Raw genomic sequence first — 14,509 nt, forward strand, 5'->3', positions numbered from 1 at the left:
GAGCCAAATCTGCCAATCCTTCAGGGTCCAGGCCAAAGCCCATATCCTCCAGGAGGCTTTTCTTAATTACTTTAACCTGCCAGGATCTCTCTCCTTTGAATTCTCAGCACTGGGTATCCCTTCTAGGCATTTGGCACTTGATAATCTTTTGCTTTACGGGAATGCTAGTTCTAATGCTTTTAATGTTTTATTTATGTTTATCTTTTTTTTTTTAACTCATATCTCTGTCTGGTCTTCCTAAAATAGATTTAAACTTCCGGAGAGTGTTCACTGTGTTTTATACTTCTGCTTTGGCCTAATAGTTTGCTCAATAAGTTTTATTTTTTGAATGAATGTGTTAAATGTGATGGGTTTATTTTTTGTTTCCAGGTTAAGAACATTCCTGACGACCCCTGCCGCCATTTTCTTCTTGATTTTGCCCAGTCAGAGCCTGCTCAGAACTTCTGTGGGCCATATTCAGAACTTTTCAAAGGATTCATACAGGCATGTAGAAAACAGGCCCCAAAGACAGATATAGTTGCTGGTTCCACTATTGATCAAGCTGTGAACGCCACCTTTGCTGCTCTGGTGTATCGCACTCCAGATTTATATGAGAAGCTGCAAAAATATGGTAACTTTATTACAGGGAATATTTTTGATCTGAAGGCTAATTGCTAAGTTTTAAGAAAGCCTATCTTAAGTGAACATTTAAAATATTTTAAAATATAAACACATTTCTATAACTGTAAACACCATCTTGTTAGTCCTACTTTGCCTATTAAAAGATGCATGGCCAGTTTATGGTTAGCAGATTGTAATGTGTGGCACCTAACCTTGAGTTGCAAAATTAGCAGGTAAATTATCTTTATCCAGAATTCCATTTCCAATGGAAAACTGCCGAGAAATTTAATGGAAAGAAACCTTAACTTGGGTCCTGGTCCCAGTGCAAAAACTCAAAAGTTGTGCGGCTTCAGGTTAATCAGACGACCTTTCTGCACCTCAGTTTCTTTATCTGTAAAATTGGTTTAAGGGTGATTCGCTCTAACATTCCAAGAAATTCCAGTTAAAACCACAAATGTTTAAGTTCTTGAATGTAGTAATAACCAAGGAGGAAGCTGTAGGTATTAACTATACCTTTAGCTAGCTTGCAGCGTCTTCGTAGCATCACCCCGCTAGGTTTCCTTTGCTGATAACCTCCTCGCGATCTCTTTTCCTCATGTCTCTTAGGGATGCCATCTCTGTATTTACCCTGCTTCCCTGCCGCCTAGCAGGACCCACATGGAGGGAGAGTCTCTCTCTACCTTCATACTTATTCAGGGGAAAACTGTTTCAAACCCCACTTAGAGATAAGGCATGGGTTTCCCTAATCACCTGGCAGGGTGTGTGTTCTCCACGCAATGCAGGTGAAAGAAGCAAAAACAGAGCTTCCTTCCATAGAGTGGGTAATTGTTGCTCATTTTGTTTTATTTTATTTTATTTTTTGAGACGGAGTCTCACTTTATCACTGAGGCTGGAGTTCAGTGGTGCGATCTTGACTCACCACAACCTCCACCTCCTGGGTTCAAGTGATTCTCCTTCCTCAGCCTCCCGAGTAGCTGGGATTACAGGTGCCCGTCAACACGCCTGGCTAATGTTTGTATTTTTAGTAGAGACGGGGTTTCGCCCTGTTGGCCAGGCTGGTCTCGAACTCCTGACCTCAGGTGATCCGCCCGCCTCGGCCTCCCAAAGTGCTGGGATTACAGACGTGAGTACGGCGCCCAGCCTCATTTTGTTATTATTGATATTTTTATTCCTACCACCTTTATTGCTCAGTTCTTTGGATCTCACATTGCAGAATTTATTTTCTGATTGTTAAAACATGTTGATTACATCCCCAAATCTTAATATCTCCTTTAAAAAGCTGCTCAAATCAACAAAACTGCATTGAGACATGAGTGATTTATGGAGACAAATGTCATATGGAAGAGTTTTTCTCTGCTGAGGAATCGAGGGGGTGATGTAACCTGTATGATTTTGGCGGGGGGAAGTCAATATGTATTATTGTAATCAAATTATAGTAAGAAAGCTGGATAATCTTTTTACTTGAAGGAATTTTCAGTAGAGGGATAAAAGCCTGTGGGTTAAAAGCTGAGAAATGGAAGGCTTCCTGCTGTGGGAAAATTCAGGCTGTGTTCAGATACCACATACCTGTTTGCAGAAGAGAAAACGCATAGTCAATTGTGGGAACTCTACAACTGTGGGAACTCGGAATGTCTTGCTGTATGCAGGTTGTTTCTAGAATGCCTGCCATTGTTGGTTTGAAGGAGGCCGGGCTTGTCTTAGTTCTTTCTGTCTCTGCCTTTATGATATAGATATTGATATAGATATTATATGTCTAAGGACTATTTCTGAGTTAAGTCCGAACTACTTTGAGAATGGTCTTTGTCTAGCAAATTTGCTCATCTTTGTCTAAAAATTAGTCACTCTTTGGGGTTAGAAAGGGTGGGGAGGAGTTTTTCAACTTGAATATAAGCTGCTTGAGGGCAGGAACTTCATCTGTTTTTCTCAGCATAGTATTCCCAGTGTCTGGTGCAGCCCTGGCGTATTCCAGGGCTTCAGGAAATACTTACTGCATTGTAACATAGATGCAAAAGAGAGCTTCACGCTGTTCTAGTATATTATCTTTTGGGTTTTAGCTGAAGAGAAGGGGCAAGCCTCATAGATCTTTCTTTAAAATTTTTTTTGTTAGGCTGGGTGCAGTGGCTCACGCCTGTAATCCCAGCACTTTGGGAGGCCAAGGCAGGCGGATCACCAGAGGTCAGGAGTTTGAGACCAGCCTGGCCAATACGATGAAACCCCATCACTACTAAAAATACAAAAATTTGCCAGGCGTGGTGGCAGGTGCCTGTAATTCCAGCTACAGGAGAATTGCTTGAATTGCTTGAACGCAGGAGGCAGAGGTTGCAGTGAGCCAAGATCGCGCCATTGCACTCTAGTCTGGGAAATGAGCAAAACTCTGTCTCAAAAAATATATATATATATATATTATTTTTCTAATCATAAAAACCTGTTTACATAGAAACCTAAGTCTAGAAAAGCTTAAAATAATTATCAACTAGTCTCACCACTTAGAACCTTTATGAACGTTTTTCTATTTACCTGGACTTTCATGTAGGTATATTCATATGTATGTATATTTGTGTATATATATATATATATCCATACACATTTTATTTTTTTGTTTGTTTTTAGAGACAGGGTCTTGCTCTGTTGCCTAGGCTAGAGTGCAGGGGCACAGTTGTAGCTCACTGTAACCTTGAATTCCTGGTCTCAAGTGATCTTGCTACCTCAGCCTCCCTAGTAGCTAGGACTACAGGTGCATGCCGGTGTGCCTGGACAATTTTTTATTTTTTTGTAGAGACAGAGTCTTGCTATGTTGCCCAGGTTGGTCTCGAACTCCTGGCCTCAAGCAATCCACCTTTGGTCTCCCAAAGCACTGGGATTGGAGTTTGAGGCTGCAGTGAGCTATGATGGTGCCACTGCACTCCAGCCTGGGTGATAGAGTAAGACCCTATCTCTTAAAAAAATTTAAACAATAAGAATAATAAAAATAAAAAGTGCTGGGATTATAAGCGTGAGCTGCTGCACTTGGCTTCCGTGTTTTAAATATATAAACTCTCTTTAAATAAGATCATTTTGTTTATACTGTTTCATAACCTGCTTTTTTACTTAATATACCATGAGCTTTCTTCCATATCAATAATTACTTTTTTACTCACTGTTAATATTTTAAAATTTTTACTTTTAGTATTTTTTATATCTTTTAATATTTTACTCACTTTTAAAATTATTTCCATTTTAGAAATTATTAGTTTGAAAAAAGTTAGTTTGAAATAACACAAGAACCCACACAGGTATTTGTGGCTTAATTGAATATTTTTTTCCCTAAGTCTCTCTTACCATCGCCAATGTGTGATTGTCAGGAGGACTTTTTCTGTACTTCAGCAGATTTAGATTTTTTGTGCTTAATGTTGCAGTAGTGAGTCGTGTCTTTTGTGCTTAATGTTGCAGTAGTGAATTGTGTTACCTGAATGTAATCTCCATCTCTGCTTCTTTCCCCAGTCAACAGTGGAGGCAGAATAGCCCTGAGTGAAGAGTTTGCCCAGGTTTATTCCTTGGCAGATGGGATTCGAATATGGATGGTAAGATTTTCCTTTGTATGTGATTTTGCTATATTTTAGGTTTTCTACCGTGATATCATGGAATTAAGATGAATTGTTCTCTTCTCAAGAATATAGCTTTAGGATTTCTGTTAAGCTAAAGTTTAGTGACATGAATAGATATAAAATAATTTAAAACCCTTGAAATTATAGTCTAGACAGTTGAAAATAGAGGAAACAGGATTTAGTTGAGCCCTCTTTACATCCCTTCATGGAACTCCATGGAGTTGGAGGAACAGCATTGCTTTAGATACTGGGTAACCGTGGCCAGTTTTAGGTCTCAGCATCACGTAGAGATGTCCCCTCATTCAGAGTAGAATAGGATGAAATTTTGGTTCAATCTGCAGCAGACTGGGTTTATGACCCTAGTAAGACTCTTCATTTCTCTAGATCTCAGCTGCTTCTTTATCAGTACTAGATAGGCTTTAGAAAAAGCCCCCTGCAGCACCAGTGTTCTAGAAATTTTTAAGTAATAAGGTTGTGGGTATTACAAACCCCTCTAAATGGTACAACTGTAAAGTACTCTGTGGTCTCAGTGCTGTGTGCTTTTGAAGTAGTTTGCCATGGCTGTCCTTGCTTCCCTGCCTGGGCAGCATAATGACGTGGCTCAAATTCTCCCCTAGTTAGAGATGAAGCAGAAGTCCCTGATGAGCCTGGGGAATGAAGCAGAAGAAAAACATAGTTCAGAAGCTACTGAGGCGAACCCTGAGAGCCTGGGTGAGTGTGCTAACACCAGCTGTTGTCCCTGAGCCTTCTGTTTTCCTTTTAGAGCCTGGAAAACCAATTACTCACCTTCTAGATTATCTTAATTGAGGCCGTGTTGACCTAGGGAAAGTAATACAGGTGCTAAATATAGTATCCAAGAATGTATCATAAATAGAGAAAATCCCAAAAAGGAGTAATGTTTTATTGACCTGCTCCAAATGGAACATCTTTCTAATCACTTCTCTTAGGAGGCATCAGGTGCTTTTTGAGCTACATCTTTTTTCTTTTTTGAGATGGGTTCTCGTTCTGTCTCCCAGGCTGGAGCGCAGTGGTTCAGTTATATAGCTCACTGCAGCCTCCCACTCCTGGGCTCAAGCAATCTTCCCGCCTTAGCCTACCAGGTAGCGGGGGACATCAAGCAGGTGCCACAACACCTGGCAAATTTTTTTTTCCTCTTTGTATCTCCCTTGTTAAGCAATTAAAGACATTTCTTTTTTTTAGAGATGGGGTCTCACTGTGTTGCCCAGGCTGATCTCAAATTCCTGGCCTCAAGTGATCCTCCCACCTCAGCCTCCCAAAGTGCTGAGATTATAGGCATGAGCCACTGCACCTGGCCTTGTTATGATTTTAAAGTGTGCTCACACTGAATATTCAGTGAAATTAAAGAATTACTATTTTTTTTTAATATTATGGTGGTTTTTTTTTTTTTTTTTTTTTTTTTTTTTTTTTTTGAGACGGAGTCTTGCTCTGTCGCCCAGGCTGGAGTGCAGTGGCGCAATTTCGGCTCACTGCAAGCTCCGCCTCCCAGGTTCACGCCATTCTCCTGCCTCAGCCTCTCCGAGTAGCTGGGACGACAGGCGCCCGCCACCACGCCCAGCTAATTTTTTTTTGTATTTTTAGTAGAGATGGGGTTTCATCATGGTCTCGATCTCCTGACCTCGTGATCCACCTGCCTCGGCCTCCCAAAGTGCTGGGATTACAAGCGTGAGCCACCGCGCCCGGCCTATGGTGGTTATTTTTTAAAACTCATATATTTTTAAGAGAAATATGCTAAAAATTTTTACAGATAAAATAGTGTGGTGCTGGAATGTATGTGGAAATAATCCAGGGAGTGGGCAGTTGGTGGGGGTGAAACAAGATTGGCCGTGAGTTAATAATGACGGAAGCTGAGTGACAGGTACATGGAAGGGTCCTTATGGTATTTTCTCTAGATACATGTTTGAAAACATCTACAATAAAACTTTTTTTAAAAAGTGTGCCGATAGTCCTGGCGAGATTTTGATTTCTGTAATGAGATAAAATTTGATTCTGTTCTTCTATTCTGTCAGTAAATATGTGTATCACTTTCTCGTTTTTTGGTTTTTTGTGTTTTTTTTTGGAGACAGTGTCTCACTCTGTCACCCAAGCTGGAATGCAGTGGCATGATCTCGGCTCACTGCAGCTTCAACTTCTCAGACTCAAGCAATCCTTCGGCCTCAGCCTCCCAAGTAGATAAGATTGTAGGTGTGTGCCACCATGTTTGGTTAATTTATTGTATTTCTTACAGAGATGGGGTTTCACCATGTTACCCACGCTGAGGTATCACCCCAAGTGATCCTCCTGCCTTGGCCTCCCAAAGTGCTGGGATTACAGGTGTGAGCCACCACACCAGGCCTATATCTCTTTATTCATGAAGCTGTCTCTTGCCCTAAATTGTGACATTTAACTTATTTTCTCTCCAGAAGTAGGCAATAAATTTAAACTGTTTTTTTTTTTGTTTTTTTTTTTTTTTACTTTAAATTCTAGGGTACTTGTGCACAACGTGCTGGTTTGTTACATATGTATACTTGTGCCATGTTGGTGTGCTGCACCCCATAACTCGTCATTTACATTAGGTATATCTCCTAATGCTATCCCTCCCCTCTCCCCCCTCCCCCATAATTTTAACTTTTTCTTTTTCAATTATGATTCTTGTTTGCATCTAGCAAAAGAGTGTATTGAGAAGAGTCTTCTATTACTAAAATTTCTGCCCATGGGCATAAGTTCAAAAGAAAGCTGCGAAAAGTTGGAGACTGCCGATGAAACCAGTCATCTCCAGCCACTCGACAAGCGTCAGAGGACAAGCTCTGTGGTGGAAGAGCATTTCCAAGCCTCAGTATCTCCCACTGAAGCAGCACCCCCTGCCACAGGAGACTGGAGTCCTGGCCTGGACACCCAGCCAAAGCTGCCATCCAGCAGTGGCCTTCCTGCTGCAGACGTGTCCCCTGCCACAGCTGAAGAGCCCTTGTCACCTTCCACACCTACCCGCCGGCCTCCCTTCACCCGAGGGCGACTCCGGCTGCTCTCCTTTCGATCCATGGAGGAGGCCAGACTGGTGCCCACAGTGAAAGAGAAATACCCTGTGCTGAAGGACGTCATGGACTTCATTAAGGATCAGTCGCTCTCGCACAGGAGGTAAGCCAGTCATTACCTTCCTGTCGCTTTGTCTTTTTAAGCCTTGGGTACCCAGTCTAGTCGGAGGCTTGAAGTTCATGTTAAAAACGAACAAATAATATTTAGGATAGATTAAGACTTGTTTTAGAATATCCAAGAAAAGTTTTGATTTTTTTTTTTTTTCTTTAAAGAAGTAATTTTTGGGTGGGCACGGTGATTCATGCCTATAATCTCAGCAGTTTGGGAGGCCAAAGTGGGAGGATCACTTGGGGTCAGGAGTTCAAGACCAACCTGGGCAACATAGTGAGACCCACCCCCCACACACCCCGCCATCTACAAAAAATTTTTTTTAAAAATTAGCTGAGGCTGGGCGCAGTGGCTCACACCTGTAATCCCAGCAATTTGGGACGCTGAGGCAGGCGGATCCCCTGAGGTCAGGAGTTCGAGACCTGCCTGGCCAACATGGTGAAACCCCGTCTCTACTAAAAATACAAAAATTAGCTGGGCATAGTGGTGGACGTCTATAATCCCAGCTACTCAGGAGGCTGAGGCAGGAGAATTGCTCTAAGTTGGAAGGCGGAGGTTGCAATGAGCCGAGATCACGCCACTGTACTCCAACCTGGGCGACAGAGCAAGACTCTGTCTCAAAAAAAAAAAAAATTACCTGAGTGTGGTGGCACCTGCCTGTAGTCCCAGCTACCTGGGAGGCTGAGGCAGGGGGATCACTTGAGCCAGGTAGGTTGAGGCTACAGTAAGTCATGATTATGCCACTTAACTCCAGCCTGGGTGATAGAGCAAGACTGTCTCAAAAAATATATATATATTTTTTTTCATGTAAGGTTTATGTATTATACTGTTTATAAAATGTATCTCAAGAATGTACCATTAGAATTTTAAAAGGAAGCATTTTTTTGGTAGCTGCCACTTATAAAATTGTCTTATTTTAACCCAGGGAGAAATTTGGATTTGGTATTTTCTAGAAACGTGGCTGCCCTATGTTACCCAGGCTGGTCTCGAATGCCTGGGCTCAAGGAATCTTTCTGCATCAAAGGGTTACAGGCATGAGCCACCACACCCAGCCAGGATTTGATATTTTCCAACCAAATTATTTGTTCATAGGCCTACATCTCTGGAAGTCTTGCATGTTTAAGTTAGTGAGGAATTTCCTGTCCTAAGAATTAAGGCTTTGTCTCTATGGAAAGTGAAAATATCAATGTTCCTTTTTAATTCATTAAGTTACTGAATAACTTAATGAATTAAATGAATAATGAGTTGTTGGACTTCTGGACAGTTGGCATGAACTGATTTGTAGTGCTGCTGAGTGATGACTTAAAAATAGTAAAGAGGTATTGGTACTCCTCCTACATGGTGTTTGTAATACCTCACAATAGTATTTCCTCTTTGATATATGGCATCAGGGCTTTGGGGGGGATATTGTCCTTCTGCCCCAGCTGAAGAGTTTTCTGGGTGTTCCTGACTTGCATTGTGTCTCCAGTGTTGTGAAGGTTCTTTCCCTGAGGAAAGCCCAGGCCCAGAGCATCCTGGAAGTCCTGAAGATAACTCAGTACTGTGCAGAATCCCTTGGGCAGCCCCACTGCTTCCATCCACCTTTCATACTTTTCCTGTTGGAGCTTCTGACCTGCCAGAAAGATTTTACCAAGTAAGTACAAAGGACAGGTCCAGAAGGAAAACAACAAAGATCATTGTAAATAAATCCTGATTGTCTTCTCTAATTAATAGCGGCATCATTTCTATGTAGGATACAAATGTACATTTTTGGTTAATTCATTCTCTCGTTCCAAGGAAACATGGGTTGTATCCTTTTAATATGTAACTGCCGGGAACATGTTTATTCCTCCTGGTGAGTTGATCAGCTTTACTTTACCAGGTGGTGAGAATTGCATTGCTCATATACTCATGCATCATTTGGCTCCTGGAAGCTGTGAGCTAAATATAAGGCTTACAGAAATGATATTAATCTGAGTACCTCAAAAGGTGGTTCTTAAGATTAACTCAGTAAATACCTTTTGAGTGTCTAGTGTGCTAGAATGTCTTCTGGGTGTTATGCAGCAGTAGACAAGGCAGATTTTACATTATATTGAGGGGAGAGAGAGACAAAAAAACAAATAAATGAAAAAATACCAGATAGTGATATTGTTATGTGGTGATTAATACAGTGACCTAGTTTGGATGGTCAGGGAAGGCAGGCTGAGGAGATGAAAGCCAAGAGGTGAATGACCAGCTAAGATCGGAGAGAAGAGCCTTGAAGGCAGAAGGAACAGTGCAAAGGCTGCAGAGATGGGATAAGGTCAGAAAGGCAGGACCGTTATCACTATAAAGTATTTCAATTTTATACCAAGTTGTAGTTGGGAAACCACTGGAGATTTTAAAGCCCAGGAGGATCACACTTTGTTTTATATTTATAAAAGGTGCCCCTGGCTACTGTGTGAAAAGGGGTGGAAATAAGAAAAGCAGTTAGGAGTCTGTGGCAGTAGTCCAGGCAAGAGATGATGGTGGTTTGATCCAGAGAATAGTACTGGAGATGGGGAGGAAAGGATGAGATTCAGAATGTATTTTAGAGGTAGAATTGTCAGGATTTATGGATGGATAAGATGGAGAGGGTAAATGAAGGAAAGGAATCATGGGAAACTCCTAGGATTTGGGAGTGAGCAGCTGGTGGATAGTGATGCGTTTTACTGAGGGAAAGAGTATGGAAGAAACAGATTGGAGTGAAAATCAAAAGTTTTGTTTTGGCCATGTTAAGCTGGAAATCTTTTTTGTAAAGATACCAAGTAAAGATATTGAGAAAACAGAGGTCAGCGTTTTAACTAAAGTTACGGAAAGAAGTCAGGACTAGGGATAGAATTTGGATGCGGTTGGCATGTAGATGACATTTAGAGCCATAAGACCTCCTAGAAAGAGTGCAGAGATGGACAAGAAGGGGCCTAGGACTGAGACTTAGGGACACTTTTTTACTTAGAAGTCAAGCAGAGAAAGGAGTGTCAGCTAAGGAGATCGAGAAGCAGTGGCCAGTCAGGTAGATCAAAAACCAAGGGATGCTGTTGTCCCAGAAGTCAAGAGAAGAATGGATCTCAAAAGATAAGAATGTCAGGTGAGTGCCCTTCCTGGGGAAAAAAAAAAAAAAAAAAAAAAAAAGATAAGTGATCAGTTGTGTCAAATGCTAATGTGAGAGTTCGAAAGAGATAAAAATACACTGGATTTGGCAGCAGTCTTACTGGAGCCTTTGGCCAGAAGGCCAGTGAGAATGAGGGTGATAAAATGGAGAGACTACAGATATTTAGTTTAAGAAATTTGGCCTCAAAGGGAGCAGAGAAACGGGGAAGCTTTTGGAGGGCGATGTGAGGTCAACTGAGAGTTTCAAAGAGATGTAAGAGTACTTCTGTATGTTGGTGGGAATGAATCAGTGATAAGGAAACTTGATGCAGGAAGGGAGGGGATAATTTGCAGCAGCAGTTGTATAAGTTAAGAGATTGGCCTTTGATTGAACCAGGGAGGCTCTATCTGTAGTAGCGGGGGAGATAGGACACACAGTGTCCACAAGTTGGCTGGTAGATATTTGGTGGTGCAAAGGTAAGGGAATTCCTATGTGATTGTTGCTTTTCTTTCTCAAGATACCTGTTTCTCTTTTAAAAAATAAAATATAAGGATAGTCATCAGAGAGAATGGAAGGATGAGAAGGAGGTAGTGGTGGCATCAGGAGAAGCAGGAAGGGGTTTTTTGGTGGGGGTGGGGAGTTGGGTTTTTTGTTTGTTTTTTGTTGTTGTTGTTGTTTGTTTGTTTTTTGTCTTGAGACAAGAGTCTCGCTGTGTCGCCCAGGCTGGAGTGCAGTGGCACGATCTCGGCTCACTGTGGCCTCCGTTTCCCAGGTTCAAGTGATCCTCCTGCCTTGGCCTCCTAAGCGTGTGCCACCACGCCCGGCTAATTTTTGTATTTTTAATAGACACCGGGTTTCCCCATGTTGGCCAGGCTGGTCTTAAACTCCTGACCTCAACTGATCCGCCCGGCTCAGCCTCCCTAAGTGATGGGATTACAGGTGTGAGCCACCATGCCCGGCCTATGGGAAGGTTTGATAGTAATGAAAATTGAGAAAGCCAGTCTACTGAATTGCCTGACAATTTTGAGGGCTTATTTGATCATTATGGTTGTAAATTTAAAGTCATACTAGTCAGCTTGCTTGTATGGTGTTTCCTCCACGACATTCAGCTGTTTTGATATAGGTGTAAGATTTCTCAGGCAAGTACATGGAGGAAGGAAGGGACACGGGAGTTAGTGTTTGCTAAGGTATGATTATGGGCCATGGAATCTAAGCTGAGAAGGGAGCAGAGAGAAAGCACGGCCGCAGTAGTAGATGGTTAACATGAGGCAGCGTCCTGTGCTGACGCCGCCGGTATTGAAGAAAGGGCTGCTATTGGAGTCCTACCTGGGTGAGCAGGAGAGCTGGGGTCAGAGTAGGGTGCTCTGGCATCAATGTATCAGAGATGATGTCATCACATGATAACAAGGTCTGGGAAATGACCATCAAACTGGGATGGCTAAGGGCGTGGAAGAGAAGATCATTGGAGATGCAGATGGCAGAGAATTGAGGGAAAAAGGAATGGAGACATCATTTTCATGGATGTTGAAGTCACCAAGATGGCCAGGATCATGGTAGAAAAGACAGTGAGGTTGGTGCCAAAGTCATCAATGAAGGGAGGCAGAGGGGTGAGCATGATTGTGTGGAGAGGATCAAATGAGGTAATTTGTGAAAAATACTTAACACAGTATCTGGCACCCAAGTAGTGGTGGGAGGGATGGGTTTATATTCACAAACAAGATAAATAATCTCATCTCCATGTTTCTGGGTAACTCTCTTGAGCCAGTCAAAGGGATTCACTTGCTGTTTTGTGCGTTACCTTCTATAGGTATTATATTTGTATTTACTTAAGTTCCTGTGCCGCTTTGTTCAGCTTACTGCCACTTGCTCTTTTTCATGTAAGAAATCATGATTATTATTAAGAAAAAGATGTTCCGGCAATTAAGTGAATTAGTGATTTCCTCTGTTTCTAGTTATTTTGGACACCTGGAAGGCTGTGGTGCTGATCTACACAAAGAAATTCGAGACACTTACTATCAACTTGTTCTGTTTTTGGTCAAAGCAGTTAAAGGATTTAGTAGCCTAAATGACAGGTACTGGATAACTTTATCATTTCTAGAGAAAAAAAATGTATTTTTTTCTGATTATAAAAGAAATATATGTTCACTGTCAAAAATACCAAAAAGCACAAAGAATAAAATAAAAAAACCTCTAATGTTACCACCTAGAGAGCTAATCACTAACGTTAACTTATTCGTATATTTTCTCCCAGTCCTTTTTCTGTCTGGTGTGTATATTTTCTTTTTAAGGGGTTGAGTCTGGGTTTTTCTAAGAATTTATAGCCTATTATTTTCTTTTTTGGTATATTAGGGTTTTTTTGGTTTGTTTTGAGACAGGGCCTCATGCTGTCACCCAGGCTAGAGTGCAGTGACTCAATCGCGGCTCACTGCCGCCTGGACCTCCCAGGCTCAATTGATCCACTCACCTCAGCTTCCTGAGTAGTTGGGACTACAGGCGCATGCCACCATGCCCGGCTAATTTTCTTTATGTTTTGTAGAAACGGGATTTTGCCATGTTGCTCAGGCTGGCATTGAGCTCTTGGGCTCAAGCAGTCTGCCTGCCTCAGCCTCCCAAAGTGCTGGAATTACAGTCGTGAGTCACCACGCCCAGCCAGTATATTATGTATTATGTGCAGTTTGAAAACTGGAGTATAAAGCCATTTCCCAGTCCTCTTAGTAAATGGTTTAGACATAAGCCTTAAATCAAATGATTCTTCTGTAAATCTAAACTGCATAACCTTGGCTAATTTGGAGCTGGCCCTGATCTTGCAGTTTATCAGAAGGTGATTTTTACTTATCAGTTCTTTACCATAACATACCCCTATGGTGGTCGTGGCAGGATGGAAACCTTACTTTACACCTTTCAGAGTTATTTTGCTTAAGCTTTGAAGAATATTTGTGTGGAGTATGAGGAATTTCAAAGGAACCCAAATCGGCAATGTGAATTTCCCTTCTGCTTTCAATCGCAAACCAGGTTACCTACTTGAGTTGCTTCTGTTGCCTCTGTTGGTAATAAGCAGCTCTGCTAATGGTCACTTTCATGGCCCCTTTAGGTCCTTGCTCCCTGCCTTATCCTGTGTTCAAACAGCCCTGCTTCATCTTTTGGATATGGGCTGGGAACCCAGTGATCTCGCCTTCTTTGTTGATATTCAGTTACCAGATCTCCTCATGAAAATGTCACAGGAAAATATAAGTGTCCATGACAGTGTGATCAGGTAAGAGCACGGTCCTGCGCTCTGCAGTTCCTAATGTAGGTTATGAAACGCTGGGAACGTAGTGGGGGTGTTAAGAGCACAGACTCCGGAGCTAGACTGTCTGTGTCACATCTTGGCTTTGCCACATCCTAGCCAAGTGGCCTTGCGCAAGTCGTATGATCCCTCTGTGCCTCAGTTTCCTCATCTTCAGAGCTGGAGATAACAATGGTGCTGCCTCCGAGGCTTGTTGTGACGAGTACCCGAGTTATATATTTCAGTGTTTAGGACCGCGTCTGGCATGCGGTAGAGCTGTGTACATTGGTGGTGGTCATCTCGTGAACTCTGAGGCTGAGAACCCTCTGCATTTTGGTGATCTTAGTACAGCTTGTTGCATTGGGAAATCCTTTTCCATAATTTTTGTTACATGTATCTGTTATGTTAGCCACTCTAACTTCTTGCACATTATAAGGACCTCAGTTAGAAAAAAATCGTGTAGGAACGGTTTTTCCCTCCGATTTGGCCCGTATCTCTCTTCTCTGCTCAAATCCACTTCCCTATTCGTGGCCATTCATGTGTAGAAAAGAAAGAAGAGGAGAAGGGGAGAGGGAGTGCGCTAAGAGGAGAGAAGTGGGAGGAAGTAAATGAATGAGTCAACACCAGGACAGTCTCCACTCTCTTAGGAGAGCTGTTCCAAGGGAAAAGGGGACAGAATTAGAGCTGTCTCTTTAGTTCACGAACCTCAGCCGTTGCCTCGCTGTTAGAACTCCGTTGGTAGAGACGGGGCAGCACTGGGGGGCATCAGCTTGTGGATCTTGGCTGTGGGCCTGCTCGCAGTTTCTCACTTTGTCTCCCTGCATGCCACAGTCC

The 14,509-nt window shown here is 42.3% G+C and overlaps 1 protein-coding gene across 4 annotated transcripts in view; it reads left to right on the plus strand.

The window, feature by feature from the left end:
- ZZEF1 (zinc finger ZZ-type and EF-hand domain containing 1) overlaps positions 1–14,509 on the plus strand; it is a 136,151-nt gene that overhangs the window by 69,204 nt on the left and 52,438 nt on the right. For all 4 annotated transcript variants that reach the window (XR_004026947.1, XM_030799531.1, XM_030799532.1 and 1 more), the window contains exons 26-32: positions 370–610; positions 4,081–4,160; positions 4,802–4,895; positions 6,848–7,316; positions 8,791–8,955; positions 12,363–12,482; positions 13,502–13,663. Coding sequence is in view for 3 of the 4 variants with exons in the window: in XM_030799531.1 (XP_030655391.1) it covers positions 370–610; positions 4,081–4,160; positions 4,802–4,895; positions 6,848–7,316; positions 8,791–8,955; positions 12,363–12,482; positions 13,502–13,663 (1,331 nt within the window). In the remaining variant the exon portion in view is untranslated. The remainder of the gene's footprint in view (positions 1–369; positions 611–4,080; positions 4,161–4,801; positions 4,896–6,847; positions 7,317–8,790; positions 8,956–12,362; positions 12,483–13,501; positions 13,664–14,509) is intronic.

This window comes from Nomascus leucogenys, chromosome 19 (genome assembly GCF_006542625.1).
Source record: "Nomascus leucogenys isolate Asia chromosome 19, Asia_NLE_v1, whole genome shotgun sequence".
NCBI lineage: Eukaryota > Metazoa > Chordata > Mammalia > Primates > Hylobatidae > Nomascus > Nomascus leucogenys.